The sequence below is a fragment of the Oncorhynchus nerka genome, linkage group LG21 (assembly GCF_034236695.1).
Source record: "Oncorhynchus nerka isolate Pitt River linkage group LG21, Oner_Uvic_2.0, whole genome shotgun sequence".
In the NCBI taxonomy this organism is placed as follows: domain Eukaryota; kingdom Metazoa; phylum Chordata; class Actinopteri; order Salmoniformes; family Salmonidae; genus Oncorhynchus; species Oncorhynchus nerka.
This window is the reverse complement of record NC_088416.1, coordinates 29715901-29739824: the sequence shown is the minus strand read 5'-3', so window position 1 is coordinate 29739824 and position 23924 is coordinate 29715901. Positions and strand designations below refer to the sequence as shown.

At 47.2% G+C, this 23924-nt stretch overlaps 1 protein-coding gene across 2 annotated transcripts in view; it reads right to left on the bottom strand.

Annotated features, from left to right (window-relative positions):
• LOC115110487 (meiosis inhibitor protein 1) overlaps positions 1-23924 on the bottom strand; it is a 35228-nt gene that overhangs the window by 9813 nt on the left and 1491 nt on the right. Inside the window, exons 6-28 of one of the 2 annotated variants that reach the window (XM_065006551.1) lie at positions 23058-23163; positions 18656-18859; positions 18350-18519; positions 18098-18212; positions 17897-18013; positions 17683-17782; positions 16570-16704; positions 16365-16473; positions 16151-16242; positions 15902-16049; positions 15686-15797; positions 15523-15583; positions 13445-13542; positions 13008-13185; positions 12113-12263; positions 8387-8674; positions 8115-8283; positions 5481-5585; positions 5042-5158; positions 4609-4763; positions 4188-4272; positions 3217-3398; positions 2292-2373 (exon numbers count right to left, since the gene is read on the bottom strand). In XM_065006551.1, the coding sequence (XP_064862623.1) occupies positions 2292-2373; positions 3217-3398; positions 4188-4272; positions 4609-4763; positions 5042-5158; positions 5481-5585; positions 8115-8283; positions 8387-8674; positions 12113-12263; positions 13008-13185; positions 13445-13542; positions 15523-15583; positions 15686-15797; positions 15902-16049; positions 16151-16242; positions 16365-16473; positions 16570-16704; positions 17683-17782; positions 17897-18013; positions 18098-18212; positions 18350-18519; positions 18656-18859; positions 23058-23163 (3079 nt within the window). The remainder of the gene's footprint in view (positions 1-2291; positions 2374-3216; positions 3399-4187; positions 4273-4608; positions 4764-5041; positions 5159-5480; positions 5586-8114; positions 8284-8386; positions 8675-12112; positions 12264-13007; positions 13186-13444; positions 13543-15522; positions 15584-15685; positions 15798-15901; positions 16050-16150; positions 16243-16364; positions 16474-16569; positions 16705-17682; positions 17783-17896; positions 18014-18097; positions 18213-18349; positions 18520-18655; positions 18860-23057; positions 23164-23924) is intronic. The other variant, XM_065006552.1, reaches the window with a different exon arrangement.

Below are 23924 nucleotides of genomic sequence, written 5' to 3'. Positions count from 1 at the left end.
ACACGGGGGGACCTAGTGAATGAGCTGCTGGGACCAAAGTAACAAAGCCTACCATCAGTAACACACCACGCCGCCAGGGACTCAAATCGTGCAGTGCCAGACGTGTCCCCCTGCTTAAGCCAGTACATGTTCAGGCCCATCTGAAATTTGCTAGAGAGCATTTGGATGATCCAGAAGAAGATTGGGAGAATGTCATATGGTCAGATGAAACCAAAATATAACTTTTTGGTAAAAAATCAATTCGGCGAGTTTGGAGGACAAAGAGTTGCATCCAAAGAACACCATACCTACTGTGAAGCATGGGGGTGGAAACATCATGCTTTCGGGCTGTTTTTCTGCAAAGGGACCAGGACGACTGATCCGTGTAAAGGAAAGAATGACTGGGGCCATGTATCATGAGAGTTTGAGTGAAAACCTCCTTCCATCAGCAAGGACATTGAAGATGAAACGTGGCTGGGTCTTTCAGCATGACAATGATCACAAACACACCACCCAGGCAACGAAGGAATGGCATCGTAAGAAGCATTTCAAGGTCCTGGAGTGGCCTAGCCAGTCTCCAGATCTCAACCCCATAGAAAATCTTTGGAGGGAGTTGAAGGTCCGTGTTTCCCAGCAACAGCCCCAAAACATCACTGCTCTAGAGGAGATCTGCATGGAGGAATGGGCCCAAATACCAGCAACAGTGTGTGAAAACCTTGTGAAGACTTACAGAAAACGTTTGACCTCTGTCATTGCCAACAAAGGGTATTTAACCTGTTAGTCCTATAGGGGCAGTATTTCATTTTTGGATAAAAAGACGTGCCCGTTTTAAGCGCAATATTTTGTCACGAAAAGATGCTTGAATATGCTTGGAATTGATAGCTTTGGAAAGAAGACAGTCTTACGTTTCCAGAAATGCAAAGATTTTCACTGTGAGTCCCTTAGAACAAATGTTTCGGGCAAAACCAAGATGTATGACCGACCAGGAAATGCACAGGATTTCTGAGGCTACGTTTTCCATGATCGCCTTATATGGCTGTGAATGCGACAGGAATGAACGGACTCTTTCTCTTGTTTCCCCAAGGTCTCTGCAGCATTGTGACGTATTTGTAGGCATATCATTGGAAGATTGACCATAAGAGACTACATTTACCAGGTGTCCCGCTAGGTGTCTGCGTGGCAATTGGTGCGCAAAAGTCAGGTCCCGGTATTTTTCCATTCAAATCTCAGAACAAACCAGGCTACAAGGACGGTGCTTTCAATGGAGAGAAATATGACAAACCACCTTCAGGATTGATTCAAACAACGTTTTCCATGTTTCAGTCGATATTATGGAGTTAATTCGGAAAAAGTTCGACATGTAGGTGACTGAATTTTCGGTTAGTTTCGGTAGCCATATGCATAGTAACAAAAGGGAACGATGTGTCCTACACAAGAATCTTTCAGGAAAAACTGGACATCTGCTATGTAACTGAGAGTCTCCTCATTGAAACATCTGAAGTTCTTCAAAGGTAAATTATTTTATTTGATTCCTTGGCTGGTTTTTGTGAATATGTTGCGTGCTAAATGCTAATGCTAACGCTAAGCTAGCTATCACCACTCTTACACAAATTAGTGATTTTCTCTGGTTCTAAAGCATATTTTGAAAATCTGAGACGACAGGATTGTTAAGAAAAGGATAAGCTTGAGAACAGGCATATTTATTTCGTTTCATTTGCGATTTTTAAAAATCGCTAACGTTGCGTTATGCTAATGAGCTTGAGGCTGTAGTAACGATACCGCATGCGGGATGGGGCGGACTAAGAGGATAACAAAGTATTGAGATAAACTTTTGTTATTGACCAAATACTTATTTTCCACCATAATTTGCAAATAAATTCATAAAAAATCCTACAATGTGATTTTCTGCATTTTGTCTGTCATAGTTAAAGTGTACGTATGATGAAAATTACAGGCCTCTCTCATCTTTTTAAGTGGGAGAACTTGCACAATTGGTAGCTGACTAAATACTTTTTATCCCCACTGTGTGTGTGTGTATATATATATATATATATATATATATATATATATAACTGTAAGATGTAAATATTGTGTTTTTTGTTGTTCCTGAAGGCTGTTGCTATAGTGATAACCAAAAGATACCCGTATTGTTCTTTTTACTCGTTATTGTTATTCATTATTCACTGTGTATTTATTCCGTGTGTCACTATTTCTATTGTTATCTTTAACTCTGCATTGTTGGAAAAGGACCCGTAAGGAAACATTTCACTGTTAGTCTACACCTGTTGATTTGATTGGTCTGAGTCTGGTACCTGTAGATGGACTTCTCCTTTGCAGAAACCGCAGCAGAGACCCCAGGCAGTTCACTGACACACTGAGCAACAGCTCCTGCTTCTGGAAGAGGCAGAGGACAGAAAGACATTTAGCCAGCTGGAGGGATGAATAGAAGAGGGGTAGAGAAGATATTAAGCCAAACAGGGATGGAGAAAAGAGAGAACCAGATAGAAAGAGAGAGTGAGGGATTATTTAATAATGCATTACCCCTCCCACTCCATAGCCGCCTCTACTGAGGCAGTGACTAGTGATTAGTGGGCCAAAACAGTGACGTAGGGCAGATGGCTATAGAGGAGGAGGTCCACAGAGAGTTCCAGTCTAATCCTGGAAGCCAGTGCAGACTCACATCATCGGCTTAGCGCACCACAGCACAGTGGACCGAGGAGGAGCTACACTCTACAGAACAGCCACTGATATGGAACTACTGCCCTGACTGATACAGGGTGGTGTTATTCAACACCAAATTGGTTATATAGGAAGAGGGACACATTAAGTGCATTCTTCACTATACATACACAGCATAGACTAAACTATGCTATAGAGACAGCGGGAAAGAGAGGAGTTGAAGATGCTTTGTGTAGAGTTACTGTGGGCTCTGACCCAGTCATTAAGTGATGACAGTAATGATACGCAGTATTTATGAAGTGTGTTTATCCCCATTACCCTGCCATTAACAACAGTGTACTATACAGACTAGAAAAGGCTGTAGAGAAAGAGAAACAGAGCGTAGAAAGGAAGGACACATTTGAGTGCTTTACCACATCAGCCTTGTCGAACAACAATGAAAACAATGAATCAACGGAAAATGTAGGAAGAAAAACAGTATGGGGAAGAACTCTGGGGTGTTAACAGCTCTGTAGTGTGAGTGAGTGTGTGTGTGTGTGTGTGTATGGTGTGTCTGACCTGCAGCAGGAGGCCGTAGAGTGTGGTGATGAGGCAGTGGGCCCCGTAGGATCCCAGCGGGTGCAGAGAGCTGTCTGTGTCCCCCAGGGGCCTCTGTCCTGCCCTGGGGCCAACACTCACACACAGCACTGGAGACTCCAGGTCAACGTCTAGAACAGCCTGCAGCAGCCTCAGGGAACTAGCTGTGGGGTGGAAGGCGAGGGAGGAGAGGCAGGATGAGGGAAGACAGAGGAACGAGAGGATGTGGAGGGAGAAGGTGTGGGATTCGGAGTGAGGAGAGGGAGAACGTGGGCAGAGAGGGGAGAGGTTGAAAGAGGATTGGCAGGAGACGGGGAGGAAGGAGAAGATGACCAGAGAGAAAGAGTGTGGGTGGTAAGAGAGAGACAGGGTTACAGGTCAGTGGGAGATCTGATTAAACACACTGAAACACAGGCCAGGAGCTGGTGGCCATTTGCAGAACCATTTTGTCAAACACTCATGTACACTGAGATATTAGACCCCTCTAAGGGAGAGAAGAGACAATTAGAGATAGCAGAAAGAGAGAGGGAGAGCGAGAGAAAACAGACAGAGGGAGGAGGCGGTAGAGGAGGAGAGAGAGACCGTAGATCACCCTGACAGCCCACTCATACAACAGGGAGACAGAGATACAGAACCAGCGGGACATTTCTATCCCAACTCCTCTGTTGGAGGAAGGAAAACATAACAGAATTAAAGCCTGTGTAACAATGCTGCTTTAAAAAAAAAAAATTAACCTTTATTTAACCAGGCAAGTCAGTTAAGAACACATTCTTATTTTCAATGACGGCCTGGGAACAGTGGGTTAACTGCTTGTTCAGGGGCAGAACGACAGATTTGTACCTTGTCAGCTCGGGGGTTTGAACTCGCAACCTTCCGGTTATTAGTCCAACGCTCTAACCACTAGGCTACGCTGCCGTCCCTTTGTTCTGCTTAGTGTGGTGGAGCGTTGTTACCCAGTAAGAGGCTGCCTGTCTTCCTCTTCCCAAAGACTAGGGCCTGCACCGTGCTGCCCAGGTTCAACCTGATGCTTCTATGGACCTTGGGATTCAGAAAGGGAAGAAAATGACAAGACATGATAAGGCAACAACCATAGAACTAGGAATGTAATTTAACAGGATCTCTATGTCAATGACGCTCTCTATTCAACAACACACTGTCATACAGTACAAGACAAAAATGTATCGTCTAACATCAAGGTCTCTGATACATTCTGCTTTGAGTGCTGTATTCAATGTGTGTATTCCACTGTCAGCTGTAGAGGACAGTGTCTCCCCCCTGGTAAGTCCCCTGCTCCTGTCCTCATTCGAGTGTGTTCTCTACTACATTGCGTAGCCTGTGTAAAGGTCTTCATAAGGGTTAGCGTGACAGAACAACCTGAGCTGAATGAGTGTGCTGCAGGGTGACGAGAGAGGACAGGAGCAGACGAGAGCAGCACAGCAGGGCAGACGGAGGAGAGAGGGAAGAGGAGAGGTCCAGCGTAGCCTGCAGTTGGTCCATCAGCCCGGCGTTACACAGCAGCATGGACACAGCTGGGGAGGGAAAAAACAAAAAGATCACACTCAAGATATTATCCAATATATAAAACATACTACCAATTTAATGTGTGAGTGTGTTGTGTGCCCTTGTGAATGGCACCGACTGGTTCTGTACAAGTATGTGCCTCTCTTACAGGCCAGACGGCACAACGCAATCTGTGTCTCTGGGGGACTGTGTGTGTGAGAGAGAGAGGCAGGTGGCAGCGTGTATGAAGGCTGCTCGCTGTGCTGCACTTAATGAGAAGGACAGGGTGGCAGACTGAGTTTGTCACCTCTGTCAGTGCAGTGAGGGGGTGACAGGCGCAGACAGCAGTACAGGTAGCTGAAGGCTGGCAACAGACACTCCGTGTTGGAGGCTTGCAGCTTCCCTGCCAGGTTACTCACTGGAACTTGCCCATAGTAAGACAGGAGACAAAATAAGACATCAGACAGAATACAAGATCAGAACATCTATAGTCAGAAGAAAGTCGACATGCTATTGATACTTAAATACTACTTTCATCTACAAATTCAGCTTATGTTTATGGCATATGCTTTGTTGATGCGAGCAAAAACCCTAAGGCATTTAAATATCGATTGAACTGATATTGAATGTAGAGTGAGTACAGCGTGAGTACAGCGAGAAATAGTGGACACGTTATGACGTCAGACCAAAGCTATAGATCTGAGTGAATTATACATGGCTGACTCCTTTTGACGCTGTGACCTCACCGTGGTAGAGCAGTTTGAAGTGGATGCCGTCCATCTCATTCTCAGTGGAGCCACTGGTCTGCATCAGGCACAGCAACCTCAGGACCAGAGGGAGAGAGCCCACGACTAAAGAGATTGGGAAAGGATAAGGGGGAGAAATAATTAACGAGAGAAAGAGATGATAGAGCAAGAAAGAGGCCAAAACACTAATTTCCATACTCCCTTGACTGCATTTGATTTACATTAGATAGTCAAGAAAGATGCCCAGGGTCCCTGCTCATCTGCGTGAACACGCCTTAGGCATGCTGCAAGGAGGCATGAGGACTGCAGATGTGACCAGGGCAATAAATTGCAATGTCTGTACTGTGAGGAGCCTATGAGAGCGCTACAGGGAGACAGGACAGACAGCCAGCTGATAGTCCTCGTAGTGGCAGACCACGTGAAACAACACCTGCACAGGATCGGTACATCCGAACATCACACCTGCGGGACAGGTACAGGATGGCAACAACAACTGCCCGAGTTACACCAGGAACACACAATCCCTCCATCAGTGCTCAGACTGTCAGCAATTGGCTGAGAGCTTGTAGGCCTGTTGTAAGGCAGGTCCTCACCAGACATCACCGGCAACAACGTCGCTTATGGACACAAGCTCACCGTTGCTGGACCAGACAGGATTGGCAAAAAGTGCTCTTCACCCTAAGAATCGCGGTTTTGTCTCACCAGGGGTGATGGTCAGATTCTCATGTATCGTCGAAGGAATGAGCGTTACACCGAGGCCTGTACTCTGGAGCGGGATTGATTTGGAGGTGGAGGGTCCGTCATGGTCTGGCGCGGTGTGTCACAACATCATCGGACTGAGCTTGTCGTCATTGCAGGCAATCTCAACGCTGTGCGTTACAGGGAAGACATCCTCCTCCCTCATGTGGTACCCTTCCTGCAGGCTCATCCTGACATGACCCTCCAGCATGACAATGCCACCAGCCATACTGCTCGTTCTGTGAGTGATTTCCTGCAAGACAGGAATGTCAGTGTTCTGCCATGGCCAGCGAAGAGCCCGGATCTCAATCCCATTGAGCACGTCTGGGACCTGTTGGATCGGAGGGTGAGGGCTAGGGCCATTCCCCCAGAAATGTCCTGGAACTTGCAGGTGGAATAGTGGGGTAACATCTCACAGCAAGAACTTGCAAATCTGGTGCAGTCCATGAGGAGGAGATGCACTGCAGTACTTAATGCAGCTGGGGCCACACCAGATACTGACTGTTCCTTTTGATTTTGTTCCCCCCCTTTGTTCAGGGACACATTATTCCATTTCTGTTAGTCACATGTCTGTGGAACTTGTTCAGTTTATGTCTGTTGTTGAATCTTGTTATGTTCATACAAATATTTACACATGTTAAGTTCGCTGAAAATAAACGCAGTTGAGAGAGAGGACGTTTCTTTTTTTGCTGAGTTTATTAGTGAAAATGATATTGTGCAGCGTATTCTAGTGGGAGAGCTGATGGTAACGAGTTGATGGTAACTAGTTAGTTCAACCCCCCCAGAGCGGACATATAGTTGTGGTGTGCCTTTGCGCTACAGCAATTAACCTACATAACCTCAATGGGTATCCATCGGCCGGAATGGGTGGCAGGAGAGTGTATGTATGCAGTGTAACCCAGCCTTGATAAAAGCTGTCTGGGATGTTGAGACACTGATGTGACGTGCTCTTGCTGTTTGTGAAGCTGCTCTAGTTAGTCTCTCAATTACTGCCTGCTCCTATAGGAGGAATGTCAAAGCACATTTTCTTCTATTGCACTTGATGTCACGCCACAGAGTGAAGCCGCTTTGTTCTCCCTGCAACTACACTGAACAAAAATATCAACTGCAACATGTAAAGTGAAAATAAATTAAATCCCAGAAATGGTCCATACACAGAAAAAGCGTATTTTCCTGAAATGTGTTCACATCCGTGTTAGTAAGCATTTTTCCTTTTCCAAAATATTCCATCCACCTGAGAGTTGTGGCATATCAAGACGATGATTAAACAGCATGATCATTACACAGGTGCACCTTGTGCTGTGGACAGTAAAAGGTCACTTTTAAATGTGTTGTTTGTCACACAACACAATGCTACAGATGTCTCAAGTTCTGAGGGAGCGTGAAATTGGCATGCTGACTGCAGGAATGTCCACCCGAGCTGTTGCCAGACAATTGAATGTTCCCTTCTCTACATCGTTTTAAAGAATTTGGCAGTACGTCCATCTGGCTTCACAACCGCAGACCACATGTAACGACGCCAGCCCAGGACCTCCACATCCGGCTTCTCCACTTGCGGGATCGTCTGGGACCAGCCACACGGACAGCGGACAGCTGATGAAATAAAGTCCTTCAGTGGGTGGGCCTATGCCCTCCCAGGCTCACCCATGGCTGCACCCCTGCCCAGTCATGTGAAATACATAGATTAGGGCCTAATGAATTTATTTAAATTGACTGATTTCTCTTTATGAATTGTAACTCAATAAAATCGTTAAAAATGGTTGCATGTGGCGTTTATATTTTTGTTCAGTATACAGTTATCTTTCCCAACTGTATTTGTAACATGTGGATACATGGCTAATTATATAGATAGACTATATATCTAAATAATGGTATACTCTCATTTTTTCTCCTCACCTCCTGTCCCCTGGCTGCTCTCCAGGCCCAGTCTCTGGAGCACCTGTAGCAGAGTGGGTCTGAGTAGGGTACACAGGCCGGCCTTACAGCCCCGCCGGCCCTGCAGGAAACTCCCCAGCACCTCTACAGCACGTTCTGCCAGGGGAGCTTCGCTGGTACACACCATGCCCTACAGACACAGAGAGGCAGGGGTTCATGCAGAGAGCTGGGGTTGGCAAAGAAACAGGATTGTGCCCAGTCTCTGGACAGTACACGGGGTCTCCCTCCCTCACCAGCAAGTTCAGTATGACAGTGGGGCTCTTCTCCAGCAGAGTCAGCAGGGCTGTGTTGTCTGGATCCTGGTTCTGCTCTGACGGGCCCTCTGTCTTCTTACTGTTTGTGTCTGACTGCGGTGTGGCCTGAGCACGGTGGGACAACCACAGCTCCAGGACCCGGGGCCCAAAGTGCTCGGCCAGCTCTGGGTAGCGGAAGAGGAAGTGTAGGAGTGGAGGGTGGTGGGTGTAGAGGTTGGCGAAACTGGGGCTGGAGGACAGGGCCTTGCTGATGCAGTTTAGAGGAGCCTGGACAAGAGAAGGGGGGGCAGAGGACTAAAGAATGAGAAGGAAGCACAACTCTGATGCTTAAGGTCATTTGTTGTGACTTGACTAACAAGAAACAGAGGAGTTATGGCTTTGTACATTCATCAACCACTTCATTTACCAATAAGGTGTTGAGGAATAATGGAGACATGCAGACCCATGTCCTTAATTCCCTTGTGACTTCCAAATGTCTCTAACAGTCGCCCCTGCCTGAGTTTTTCCATGCGCGTGATGTCGGAATGCTCTCACTGTTCCATGTGATTGTTACGCAACAGGACAGTTACCCGCGCTGCCCTCAAACCAAGGCACGCTGCCTGCTAATTATATATAGGATATGTTTCAACTTGTCAATTTCAAATTATTTTCTAACAAGTTTTATTTTCTAACAGTTTGAATTGAGGTGTGTTCCGCCTCCTTGTTAATTTGCACAATAACTAGCCCATTTCACGGCTGTGGACAATTTATGTTTGAGGCTTTACTGAGCGGACAAACTTCTCTCTTCAACGAGAGCCCAAGCACTTCCCCAGTGTTTCCCCAGATCATGTATGAAGACATTGCGCATCTCTACTCAGAACAGGCCTTGCACAAATGTTTTCCCCCAGCACATTTTCTGGCTGGGGGAAGTGGCTTATTTTCTGTATATCTTGTTGTTGTTTCTGCTGTAGCACACCATATGTATGTATGGATCATAATGTAGTTACTGTTTTATTCACGTTTTCAAGTACTGGTGACAAATCATGCATTCTGATTCTTGCATAGATTGTACTGGACACACGTGTGTAAAATACTTTTTTGAATGTAGTACTGATTATGATGAGCTGATGCTAAGCTATTTGCCAGCTATGTGTGGCACCATGTTTGTTTACATCATACAATGCATTCTGGTTGTCACGTAAGCGTCTGTCAGACCAAAGATGTTATAACAAGGGATAGTTCACTCAAATTAATTATGGTGCTTTCAAGACAACTGTAAAATCACGTCAATGATCTTCAGGTCGGAAAGTCGGGGCTCTAGAAAGAGGCCCGAGTTTCCAAGTTGGAATTCCGAGTTGGATGACTGTTTTTTCCAGAGTTTTCAGTTGTCTTGAACACACTGAAGTCTGAGATTTTCCAGTTCCCAGTCGTTTGGAATGCTCCATCAGATTGTAACTTTGGTACCTCAGGGTTGCCAGCTCAGACCCCCTTTTCCAGGGGTTTTATTTTTATTTAGTATAAACTCCCCCCCCCCCCCCCCTGGCGCTCAAGGGCGCCGGGCTCCCCAGCATTACACACTTCTGCCACCATCATTACGCACAACTGTTTCCCTCATCACGCGCATCAGCAATCATTTGGACTCACCTGGACTCAATCACCTGTTATTTCCTTCCCTATATCTGTCTGTCCTCCAGCCCGGTTCCCCACTTCCACATTAACGTTCCTATGTTGTTTTGTTACCCGTGTGCTGATGCTGTGTCTGTCTTGTGCCTGGTCTGTTCCTCATTAAATGTTTGACTCCCCGTACCTGCTTCTCGACTCCAGCGTTGGTCCTTACAAAATACGGAAGCCATCAAACAAAGCATCGGGGCGTGCTGTCGTTTCAGTTGGTGGTGACGTTGAGTCCGGGGGCCACTGCCGATGGAACCGGGGGTGCCTAAGTCAGCTCGTTGGGCTACCACGCCCTAGCTGGCTCGTTGGGCTACCACGCCCTAGCTGGCTCGAGAGGTTTCCTTGCCCAGGTTGGCTCGGCAGGCGCTCATCCCACGTCAGGCCTCAGCCGGATCACAAGGCGTCTACGCTTCAGCCGGCTCATCAGGCTTCCATGTTCCGGCGGGATCAGCAGGCTTTCACGCCTCAGCCGGCTCGCCAGGCTCCCACACCTCTACCGGTTCGTCAAGGTTTTTACACCTATCCGGCTTGTACAACGCCCGTGCCTCGGCCGGCCCATGAGGCTCACCCAGGTGGGACGCCGGGTACTGTCACGCCTGCTCCCGCTCTTCCCCCCTGGTGCTCGAGGGCGCTGGGCTTCCCAGCATTACGCACTCCTGCCCCCATCATTACAGCCACCTGCTTCCCTCGTCACGCGCATCAGCGATCGTTTGGACTCAATCACCTGTTATTTCCTTCCCTACATCTGTCTGTCCCCCAGCTCTGTTCCCCGCTTCCACATTAACGTTCCTATGTTGTTTTGTTACTCGTGAGCAGAAGCTGTTTCTGTCTTGTCTGTTACTCATTAAATGTTTGACTCCCTGTACCTGCTTCTCGACTCCAGCGTCGGTCCTTACACATAGTAATATTTCCTGCATCATATCCCCCCACGATACTTTCCACCCATTTCTACTCCCATGGACTTGAAAAACCCCCATAAATGAAATTACCCCCCCCACACAAACTGCCCTAAAATGGTTTCATCCCTATTTAGCTTTCGCGCTACAGTTAGACTAGGCAGTAGGCTTGTATTTGGTGTGATGATCTGTGAGGCGAAAACATTTTATTTACTTTGTGATTTGTCAAAAACAGTAAACGGCTTGTCAAGTCATGTGCTCCGGTTCTTGTATATACTGTAACAAGTACCTTGACGATTTGTAATATACTGAAAAGTGGCTAAACTAAGTTCATATTTTTCAGGCAATGAGCGCAGCCATCTTTGACTTTGTGTCTTATAGTGAATGGCATTCTGGGATTAGGGAGTTTTTGCCAAGTCAAACATAAAAAACATGGCTGCCATCATAAAGAATTTAGCTGCTGTCAGCTTAGTTGACACGCATTTATTTTCTAAACAACATTACATTAGTCTCTTGTGCTCACCAGAGATGTGGAACAGCAGCACAACCTGTCATTTAGACTGGCTTATGGAATGAGTTTGGCTGTGGATGTGTTCCGTGTGATGATTGGATGATGAAGTTTGCATTCATCTTTTACAATAAAAAGGTCAAATTGAGGAATAAAGTTTAAGATGTTTATTTTCCATCAGTACCATAAAATAATTAGATGTTGTTCAGACAACAATGCTGTTTAGATGCGTTTGTTGCGTCATACGTTCTGTTGCTACTGTTCCAATCACATATTTGAGATCGTACGCTGCAGGGAGCACTCAACAACGATCACAAATACGTGATCACACGCGTCAAAGGGATGAGGACTAGAGTTGTGTTAGCACTGTTGTGGACATAAAAGGGAAAACTCTCTCTCTTTCGGTATCATTAATAACCAGCTTTCAAAAAGAAAGTCATATATAGTTGATGTAACTCCATAACCGAGTTCCAAGAATGAAGAGTGTTAGTTGGAGCCTTTAGCACCAAAGTGGGATTCTATTTCATTGACTACAACTTCACAACTTTAGTTAAATACTCCAAGGAATGAACAACCCTTCTGCAATTTATTACATGTTGTTAGAGCGCCAGCAGCCCACTATTATCATCGTATTGAAATGAGTTGACTTACCCAGTCCAGGTCGGGGCTCTTGTCCTGTGTGACAGACAGCAGGTAGAGGGCAGACCTGAGCACACAGGGAGGCAGGGCCGAATCTCCCTGCTCCTGCACCGAGCACAGCAGAGTCACCACACAGGAGAACACCGTGGAGTCAGGGAGCAGCCTGGTACACACACACACACAAAGTTTTATGGTGCACGTGCACACACACAACGATTGGTGGTGCGGTGATAGGTACAGGAAGTGTATTGTATAGTACAAAACATTATGAACACCATCCTATTATTGGGTTGCACCCTTTTTTCAGAACAGCCTCAATTAGTCGTGGCATGGACTCTACAAGGGGTTGAAAGCGTTCCACAGGGATGCTGGCCCATGTTGACTCCAATGCTTCCCACAGTTGTGTCAGATTGGCTGGATGTCCTTTTGGTAGTGGACCATCCTTGACAAACTCAGGAAACTGTTGACAATGAAAAACCCAGCAGCGTTACAGTTCCTGACACATTCAAATCAGGGCGCCAGGCACCTACTACCATACCCTGTGCAAAGGCACTTAAATATTTTGTCTCGCCCTTTGAACCTCTGAATGGCTCACATACACAATCCATATGTCAAGGCTTACAAATCCTTCTGTAACCTGTCTCCTCCCCTTCATCTACACTGATAGAAGTGGATTTAACAAGTGACATCAATAAGGGATGATAGCTTCACCTGGATTCACCTGGTCAATCTATGTCATGGAATGAGCAAGTGTTCCTAATGTTTTGTACACTCAGTGTATAGACACACATACATAACCCTCCCTTGCTATGTAAATCACTGGCCGCAGTAAACAGACATCTTTCAAAGCAATGCCGTGTTGTTAATAACCATACAACTATGCCAGTGTCTACATGTCCCCAAGTACCTGTCTCCATGCTGCAGGGCCAGGTGCAGCAATGTGAGCAGACAGTACTGAGTGGCCCTGGGGCCGGCAGGGTCACATTGGGGCCCTGGGGACTCACACAGCAGAGAGGGCCACTCACACACACGACAACACAGAGAGGGCAGGCTGGACCTCAACACAGCCTCTATTTCCTCACAGTCTGGGGAACACACACACACATACACACACACACATACATACACACACAGAGAGAGAGAGAACACTGACACCAGCTCTCAGTAGACCTGTTCATTATTGAATTGCATCAGTCACAAACAGAACATCCACACCACACGTTACCCGGCATAATAAAGTCCAAAGGCCTTCTCCACAGACTTTAAGTGCTACCAAAGAGCTTTAGTGTGACGTGAAACCTTAATGCTACTGTGTTTTTCGTGGCTAATGTGTTGTGTCAGTACCTTGTGGGAGGATGCTGGCTGCAGGGTCTGGTTGGGACAGAAGAGACACACTGAGCCTCTGCAGAAAACCACAGCAGGCTGCATTCAGAGCTGGGTTTCTACCGTGAGATGAGAAAGAGTGAGTGTGAAAAAAAAGAGAGGGAGGGACAACTAAGAAATATAGATGTTGTCTTTTATACACTATACAGTGGGGAGAACAAGTATTTGATACACTGCCGATTTTGGAGGTTTTCCTACTTTCGAAGCATGTAGAGGTCTGTAATTTTTATCATAGGTACACTTCAACTGTGAGAGAGAATCTAAACCAACAATTCAGAAAATCACATTGTATGATTTTTAAGTAATTCATTCGCATTTTATTGCATGACATAAGTATTTGATACATCAGAAAAGCAGAACTTAATATTTGGTACAGAAACCTTTGTTTGCAATTACAGAGATCATACGTATCCTGTAGTTCTTGACCAGGTTTGCACACACTGCAGCAGGGATTTTGGCCCACTCCTCCATACAGACCTTCTCCAGATCCTTCAGGTTTCGGGGCTGTCGCTGGGCAATACGGACTTTCAGCTCCCTCTAAAGATTTTCTATTGGGTTCAGGTCTGGAGACTGGCTAGGCCCCTCCAGGACCTTGAGATGCTTCTTACGGAGCCACTCCTTAGTTGCCCTGGCTGTGTGTTTGGGTCGTTGTCCTGCTGGAAGAACCAGCCACGACCCATCTTCAATGCTCTTACTGAGGGAAGGAGGTTGTTGGCGAAGATCTTGCGATATATGGCCCCATCCATCCTCTCCTCAATACGGTGCTGTCGACCTGTCCCCTTTGCAGAAAAGCATCCCCAAAGAATGTTTCCACCTCCATGCTTCACAGTTGGTATGGTGTTCTTGGGGTTGTACTCATCCTTCTTCTTCCTCCAAACACGGCGAGTGGAGTTTAGACCAAAAGACTCTATTTTTGTCTCATCAGACCACATGACCTTCTCCCATTCCTCCTCTGGATCATCCAGATGGTCATTGGCAAACTTCAGACGGGCCTGGACATGCGCTGGCTTGAGCAGGGGGACCTTGCGTGCGCTGCAGGATTTTAATCCATGATGGCGTAATGTGTTACTAATGGTTTTCTTTGAGACTGTGGTCCCAGCTCTCTTCAGGTCATTGACCAGGTACTGCCGTGTAGTTCTGGGCTGATCCCTCACCTTCCTCATGATCATTTATGCCCCACGAGGTGAGATCTTGCATGGAGCCCCAGACCGAGGGTGATTGACCGTCATCTTGAACTTCTTCCATTTTCTAATAATTGCGCCAACAGTTGTTGCCTTCTCACCAAGCTGCTTGCCTATTGTCCTGTAGCCCACCCCAGCCTTGTGCAGATCTACAATTTTATGAGTGGAGAACAGGAGGGATTCTTAAAGAACAACTAACAGGTCTGTGAGAGCTGGAATTCTTACTGGTTGGTAGGTGATCAAATACTTGTCATGCAATAAAATGCAAAATATTTGCTTAAAAATCATACAATGTGATTTTCTGGATTTTTGTTTTAGATTCCATCTCTCACAGTTGAAGTGTACCTATGATAAAAATTACAGACCTCTACATGCTTTGTAAGTAGGAAAACCTGCAAAATTGGCTGTGTATCAAATACTTGTTCTCCCCACTGTATATAATAATGGTATCAAACCTACTCCTGTGTGCAGTAAATGTTCTAACTTAGCATTTCAATTGAGTTAAAAAAATATCCAAATGCACTTTGGACTCAGTTTCATTACAGCTCATAGGGGAGAGTTACAGTTAGTGAACCTCAAGCACAACCACAACCACATAGCCAGCCTGGCCTGTGAGCTTCCTCTTCGTCTGCACACAAAACAGACAAGACTGATCCACCGATGAGAGAAGAGCTTTCATGGCCAGACTGAAACAAAATGATGTGAGCTTCTGTGTGTCACCTCTCACTTTCCTGGGCACTTTTACTGGGTCCACTCAATAACAAGTCCACACTATAACAGAGCCATTAGCAATTATCTGTCTGGGGGGGTGATAGTGGTCTGTGTGTGTGTGTGTGTGTTCTCAGGTTCTCCTGTTACCCATTTCCTGCACAGAGGACAGCTTTGTGCTCCAGAGCCAGCCTGAAGAAACCAGAAGATGCTGGAAAGAAGAGAGGAAGAAGAATGGAGGAGGAGACATGAGTCATTTTACCTGGGGGTGAGGAAAACAATGATCCCCCTACCCCCGGACAACATGCCTCACCTAGTTTGGCAGCGAAGAGGGGCATGAGGGAGGGTAGAAGGGAGAACTGGTACGACAGGATGGAGAAGAAGTGCTGGAGCACCTGGGCGCTGGGGGCGAGCTCACAATGCCTCTACACACACACACACACACACACACACACACACACACACACACAGTGTGTGAATGTGTAGACACATGGTGCATGAATGTGTGTGTGCTGGGGGCGGGGCTCACTGTGACGGTGGGGATGCAAACAGTGTCACAGCAGTGTAGCAGACACAGACACAGGGACTCCAGCGGGTCCTGACCCTGAACCTGCTTGGATGGAGCTGTGAACACATTCTCCTTCAGGCCAGGCTCAGACGAACACTGCTCCACTAGCCTGGAACACACAGACACACATTAAACACACTGGAAATAGGGGGGTGGGGCGGAGGGTAAATGTTATCGGTGACTGCAACAATTGCATTCTGCCTCACTGACCTGCAGGCGGCATGGAAACAGACCAGGGCCTGGAGTAGAAACCCTCCCGCTCTCGAGGCCTGGCTGCTGGGCTCATCTCCTCTGAGGCTCACCTGGAAGAGAGAGTAACAGAGACACAGTCAAGAAACATTTCCAATGGTGTTTCCTGAAGTGAAGTGGAGTCCCCCCCCCCCCCCCCTTGCTGACACACAAAGGTGAACAGAGACTGACTCACTCGGCACCGTGAGGAGGCAGGTAAGGGCAGCTCAGTGCACCGAGCAATAATGTCTTCCACCAGCTTCTCCAGCTGTTTGTACTGTACTGGGCTGGACTGGTGGTTCACCCTACAGAGACACACAGTACAGAGAGAAATCAACATGTAGCTCATGTTTGTGGTGCTCACAGCCAGCACGCGTCCGTCCGTCCGTCTGTCTGTGTACCTGAGGAGGGCGGTGGCGGCGTGGGCTGCCTGTGTTGCCACCTGCAGACTGGGGGAGCAGACTCCAGAGAGCACTGCCTCTGCCACGGCCACAAACCCTGGAGCGCTGGGGAACAGACGCACCCCCGCAGGCTGCCTGGAGAGAGACACACAGATAATAAACAGCTGTGACCTCTCTCTGTCACAACGCTCCACAGTGATGTTCTGATGTCAGCCACACGGCACCATTAGAGATGTGGTCAGGCAGGCTGTTGCCACAACAACGCTGGACAGCCCAGAGGAACCTGGAAAATCCTCAGAACAACCCACGGCTGTAGGCCGTCATTGTAAATAACTATTTGTTTTTAACTGACTTGCCTAGTTAAATAAAAATACATTTTAAAATACGAGATACTGTGAATGAGGTCAAATTACCCCTCTCTCTCACACCTTTCTCTAGTGCTTGTTCAGCACTGAGACCAGTCTTGTCACTTTCACTGAATGTAAAGGACAAATTGCGATACATTCACAAAATGTCAAATAGACCAGCTGTTATGTACAGACCTGATGCCTCACCTCTCTACTGTTATGTATGAGGTAGACAGACCTGATGCCTCACCTCTCTACTGTTATGTATGAGGTAGACAGACCTGATGCCTCACCTCTCTACTGTTATGTATGAGGTAGACAGACCTGATGCCTCACCTCTCTACTGTTATGTATGAGGTAGACAGACCTGATGCCTCACCTCTCTACTGTTATGTATGAGGTAGACAGACCTGATGCCTCACCTCTCTACTGTTATGTATGAGGTAGACAGACCTGATGCCTCACCTCTCTACTGTTATGTATGAGGTAGACAGACCTGATGCCTCACCTCTCTACTGTTATGTATGAGGTAGACAGACCTGATGCCTCACCTCTCTACTGTTATGTATGAGGTAGACAGACCTGATGCCTCACCTCTCTACTGTTATGTATGAGGTAGACAGACCTGATGCCTCACCTCTCTACTGTTATGTATGAGGTAGACAGACCTGATGCCTCACCTCTCTACTGTTATGTATGAGGTAGACAGACCTGATGCCTCACCTCTCTACTGTTATGTATGAGGTAGACAGACCTGATGCCTCACCTCTCCAGTATCTCTGTGAGCAGCAGCAGGCCCTGTCTCTGCACCTCAACGTTAGTCAGCCTCAGGGCCTCCTTCAGACTGCGTACCAGAGACTCAATACCTGACACACACACACACACACACACACACACAAACACACTGTGACTTTTACGTCTTGCTCAGTAATTCTATGATGCCATACTGTGAGTGTGTGTATGTGTCCTCTTTCTCTCACCGTAGACAGAGTGACACTGAGAGAAGAAGAGCGGGTCCTCAGTGAGCAGCAGCAGACAGCTGTAGACGGACCACAGCAGCACCTCACTGCCACTGTTCAGACGCTCAAACAGAAACTCTGGGAGAGAGAGAATGATGAGACACAGGAGAGAAAGATACGCTCACAGAGTGGCGTCTCAGACATTCAAACAAGTTCTCTCACCGGGTACGTCTGCCTGGATGAAGGAAGCACAGTACTGGCTGGGGGAGTGGACCAGGATAGCAGCCATACACTGAGCACTGGCCACCTGCAATGTCTCATCCCCACACAGCAACAGCTACAACACACACATTAGTCGTCATGACAATGTCTTCAAACACTGCCGTTTTATAGAAACGCAATGTAATCAGTCAAAGACATCTTCTACTGCTGCTATCACATTTGAACAAAAGATGGTGGTAGATTGGTGAAAACCTTTTTGAGTATGAGTGGCAGTGAGCAGCGCTCCAGGGAGAGCTGGGTGCTGGACTGGGCCTCTTGGTCCAGGTCCAGGCTCTGATCCAGATCAGACCGGATCTGCTCACAGGGGCTGTTCATCAGCACAGACACCACCTCACCCAGCTTCAGCAGCTGCTTCAGGAAGCCTGACGCACAAACAGAAAACACACTTCCATATTCACTGATTCATGCTAAATGTTAGGTTACATGCACATATCGTATGATACTACCGCTTATTATATGGTAATAAGCACCGCCCCCTTACAATATGATGGTTCTCACCCAGGCAGTTGATGGTAAGCTGAGAGGAGCAGGCGTGGGACAGGGTCTGCATCAGCAGCACACACACCCTGTCTCTGAGGGGGGAGGGCAGGGACTGGGCCGCTCCCCCCGCCCCCCACACCCTCTGCCACACGTAGAAGACTGAGGCCTTCAGACCCTCGTCTGGGTAGAGCAGCGTGGAGCACAACCGCTCCAATAGGGGCACTGGAGCGAGAGAGAGAGGGAGAGGGAGAGAGAGGGAGCGAGAGAGGGAGCAAGGAGGGGAGAGAGGGAGAGGGAGCGAGAAGGGGAGAGAGGGAGGGGGAGTGAGGAGGGGAGAGAGGGAGGGGGAGCGAGGAAGGGAGAGAGAGAGGGAGCGAGGAGGGGAGCGAGAGACGGAGAGGGAGCGAGGAGGGGAGAGAGGGAGAGGGAGCGAGAAGGGGAGAGAGGGGAGGGAGCGAGAAGGGGAGAGAGGGAGAGGGAGCGAGGAGGGGAGAGAGGGAGGGGGAGCGAGGAGGGGAGAGAGGGAGGGGGAGCGAGGAAGGGAGAGAGAGAGGGAGCGAGGAGGGGAGAGAGGAAGAGAATGAAAAAAGGGAGGTGGGGGAGAGGAAATGAGACAGACACATACACACAATAAGGCAGAGACAGACAGAACATAAGGGCGATGGCCGATGGGTGAGAAAACAAACCGTGAACAAAGCAGGAACTAAACCCCAGCTACACTCTTGGCTGAGAGTAGCGGTGAACAGACCGTTGTGTGTATAAAGCATGGCAGGCTGATACTACACACCAGACTCAGTCAGACACCCTGTTGAATTGAGTTTGTTTAACTATGACGCAGCCAGCTTGAGCTGCTCACACAAGCCAGCCAGCCTGAGAGTTAGAGGCCCAGACACAGCTGCTCTGTGGAGCAGGTCACACTCCAGAGGCAGCCAGCCTGAGAGTTAGAGACCCGTCAGACTCCAGAGGCAGCCAGCCTGAGAGTTAGAGGCCCGTCAGACTCCAGAGGCAGCCAGCCTGAGAGTTAGAGACCCGTCAGACTCCAGAGGCAGCCAGCCTGAGAGTTAGAGGCCCGTCAGACTCCAGAGGCAGCCAGCCTGAGAGTTAGAGACCCGTCAGACTCCAGAGGCAGCCAGCCTGAGAGTTAGAGGCCCGTCAGACTCGAGGCAGCCAGCCTGAGAGTTAGAGGCCCGTCAGACTCCAGAGGCAGCCAGCCTGAGAGTTAGAGGCCCGTCAGACTCCAGAGGCAGCCAGCCTGAGAGTTAGAGGCCCGTCAGACTCCAGAGGCAGCCAGCCTGAGAGTTAGAGGCCCGTCAGACTCCAGAGGCAGCCAGCCTGAGAGTTAGAGGCCCGTCAGACTCCAGAGGCAGCCAGCCTGAGAGTTAGAGACCCGTCAGACTCCAGAGGCAGCCAGCCAGGAGAGACTCCCGGCTCCAACCAGGTCTGGCCACACCACAATACAAACGGGAGGAGAGAAAGGAGGGAGAAAACACATCTGCCTGTGCATTTCAACACTATGCAAAGTAATGTCAACACTATGCAAAGTAATGTAAGGGAAAATAATGACATCAATTCGACAGATGATTAAAAACAAGCTGGGGCTACTATTTGTGAGTTGAGTTCTCTGTACTGAATAGTTTCTCCTCCTCTACTGTACTGTCTCTCTCCCTCTCTATTCAGGGCCTCAGTGCCTGTGTATCAGCTGGGAGGTGTGAGCTCGCGGACAGGCAGGCAGGCACCGTCAATAGTGGCAGTCCACATGGACTCATGACACCACGCTGCTTAGACAAAATAGTAAAACACTGAATGTCCACACACACAAAACTATTACGAAGAGGCTGCGGTTCCGGATTTTCTGGAAAAGTTTTGAGGCAAAATGGAATTTTACATACACCTTAGCCAAATACATTTAACTCAGTTTTTCACAATTCTTGACATTTAATCCAAGTAAAAATTCCATGTCTTAGGTCAGTTAGGATCACCACTTCATTTTAAGAATGTGAAATGTCAGAATAATAGTAGAGAGAATGATTTTTCAGCTTTTATTTCTTTCATCACATTCCCAGTGGGTCAGAAGTGTACATACACTCAATTAGTATTTGGTAGCATTGCCTTTAAATTGTTTAACTTGGATCAAACGTTTTGGGTAGCCTTCCACAAGCTTCCCACAATAAGTTGGATGAATTTTGGCCCATTCCTCCTGACAGAGCTGGTGTAACTGAGTCAGGTTTGTAGGCCTCCTTGCTCGCACACGCTTTTTCAGTTATGCCCACAAATTTTCTATAGGATTGAGGTCAGGGCTTTGTGATGGCCACTCCAATACCTTGACTTTGTTGTCCTTAAGCCATTTTGCCACAATATTGAAAGTATGCTTGGGGTCATTGTCCATTTAGAAGACCCATTTGCAACCAAGCTTTCACTTCCTCACTGATGTCTTGAGATGTTGCTTCAATATATCCACATCATTTTCTTTCCTCATGATGCCATCTATTTTGTGAAGTGCACCAGTCCCTCCTGCAGCGGTTTTGGAGCAGTGGCTTCTTCCTTGCTGAGCGGCCTTTCAGGTTATGTCGATATAGGACTCTTTTTACTGTGGATAAAGATACCTTTGTACCTGTTTCCTCCAGCATCATCACAAGGTCCTTTGCTGTTATTCTGGGATTGATTTGCACTTTCGCACCAAAATAAGTTTATCTCTAGGAGACAGAACGCGTCTCCTTCCTGAGCGGTATGATGGCTGCGTGGTCCCATGGTGTTTATACTTGCATACTATTGTTTGTACAGATGGACATGGTACCTTCAGGTGTTTGGAAATTGCTCCCAAGGATGAATCAGACTTGTGGAGGTCTACCATTTTTTTTCTGAGGTCTTGGCTGATTTCTTTTGATTTTTCCATGATGTGAAGCAAAGAGGCACTGAGTTTGAATGTAGGCCTTGAAATACATCCACAGGTACACCTCCAACTGACTCAAATGATGTCAATTGGCCTATCAGAAGCTTCTAAAGCCATGACATCATTTTCTGGAATGTAAAAGCTGTTTAAAAGGCACCGTCAACATAGTGTATGTAAACTTCTGACCCACTGGAATTGTGATACAGTGAATTATAAGTGAAATAATCTGTATGTAAACAATTGTTGTCATGCACAAAGTAGATGTCCTAACCGACTTGCTAAATCTATAGTTTGTTAACAAGACATTTGTGGAGTGGTAACAAGTTAATGACTCCAACCTAAGTGTATGTAAACTTCCAACTTCAACTGTATGTAGCTGCTGCCCACTCTGCTACCTACGTAGCTGTTGCTCAGTGCTCCGCTCACTGCCGCTCCCCTCTCCTTGATTGGCTGCTGCTCAGTGCTCTGCTGCTGCTTCCCCCGCCCCCTTGATCTCCAATGAACGTTGTACACAGAAGACATGCTCGACATGTTACAACTATTGCATTCCATACCCCAGTAGGTTATTAAGCATAAGCGCAATTTCATTTAATTTTTTCAGGGTGGGAATTAGGCTACATACAGCTATTTACATGTTGCACAAAAAATACATGTTCAACATGTTTGTACAAACTTGAGGTCTGTTGTCACAGTATTGCAAACATAAGCATCTGGGCACTGGGTGATGAAAATGAACTCGCCCATTTTCAGACTCTGGTTACCGGTCGGGATACGAGCTCGGCTGCCTAGATCGTTCGGGTTCCCAGACGTGGAACAGCTGCAGGTAGCTTACTCATGCTGTAGGCTACTAACATTATCACAGAGAGACTAAATAGCAGTTAGAGGGCCTTGTATGTGGTTAAAATGCAGATTGTTTTTTGCCCCAATGCAAAACTCAAGTGGGGAGTTATACATGCAGCTATATAGGCAGCATATCAAATACAAGCAAGGCACAGACACGCAGTCCAATTAATGTTTCATTTTCATCATTATTGCAAACATTGGCTACAGCAGGAGGCAGACAGGCAGTCAAAGTAGTAGTGCTGTTTTTCAGCAACTCTGGCTGGTGGCCAAACTATAAAACCAGTACACGCAAATTCACAATAACACACACAGCTCACCACCACACAGGCTAAAACCTCTTAATAATATGCCAGCCCCACCTGACCTAAGTTAAGATACAAATGACTAATGGACCAAGTACCTGGTCATTACACAGGTAATGGTGCTAAAAGAAATATGTCAGAGCTGACAAGGTAAAAATCTGTCGTTCTGCCCCTGAACAAGCAGTTAACCCACTGTCCCCAGGCCGTCATTGAAAATAAGAATGTGTTCTTAACTGACTTGCCTGGTTAAATAAAGGTAAAATAAATGAATAAAAGAGAACGCATTGAGGGTGATCCAAGGTAAACACTCAATAGGTAGCACAAAGGAGATGAAGAGCATTTTAATGTGAGCTTGGTGAGAGATGGTAGAGGTACACAGTCTCACCATGGCTGGAGGCCAGGCTCTGTGGCAGGGAAGGAACAGCATCTACCAGCTTCCCCAAGAAGGTGAAGGTGGGCAGGAAACCCCTCACACTGGACTGGTCACACAGCTGGACGTGGGACAGAGAGGAGGCTCGACAATCATTTTCACGCACTTTTGTGTCTAAATTCATACCAACCAATTCAATCTATTCCTAGAATACAGTGTGACTTCATTCCTGTCCGTCTGTCAATGACAGCTAGTCCACAACCCTTCCATTACCTCCAGTAACAAAGGTGCACCAACTTCTTTATTCCATTGTTTGAATCTAATTACGTTTCTTCCTAGTAGTGTGAGAGGACTTGTCCACACCTCAGCCCGCTGTTATCATCCCCAGTCAAACCTACAGTCAGCCCTACTACCTGCTGCTTACACTAGAGTTTCTACTGTTTCCCAAGGTGACACAACAACACAGACTACAGAGCCAACATTTCAACTGTTTACCAAACAAGCTGGCTTTACCCAACTGATGTGTGTGTGTGTGTGTGTGTGTGTGTGTGTGTGTCTCTCTGGTACTAGACCCAGTCATCTGCTGGTGTAAAGATCAAATCCAAATCAAATCAAATGTATTTATATAGCCCTTCTTACATCAGCTGATATCTCAAAGTGCTGTACAGAAACCCAGCCTAAAACCCCAAACAGCAAGCAATGCAGGTGTAGAAGCACGGAGTGTTGGACCGAGAGAAACATGTTAATATTAACAGACAAAGCCAATAAAGTGATGACCAAAACGGTGGAAAATCCAAGTCTATCGACAAGCTTAGTGTACAAACGATGGGTAGGCATGAGATTCTACCTGGCATTTATTCCTGTCTCTTTGTTTCTGAGTGA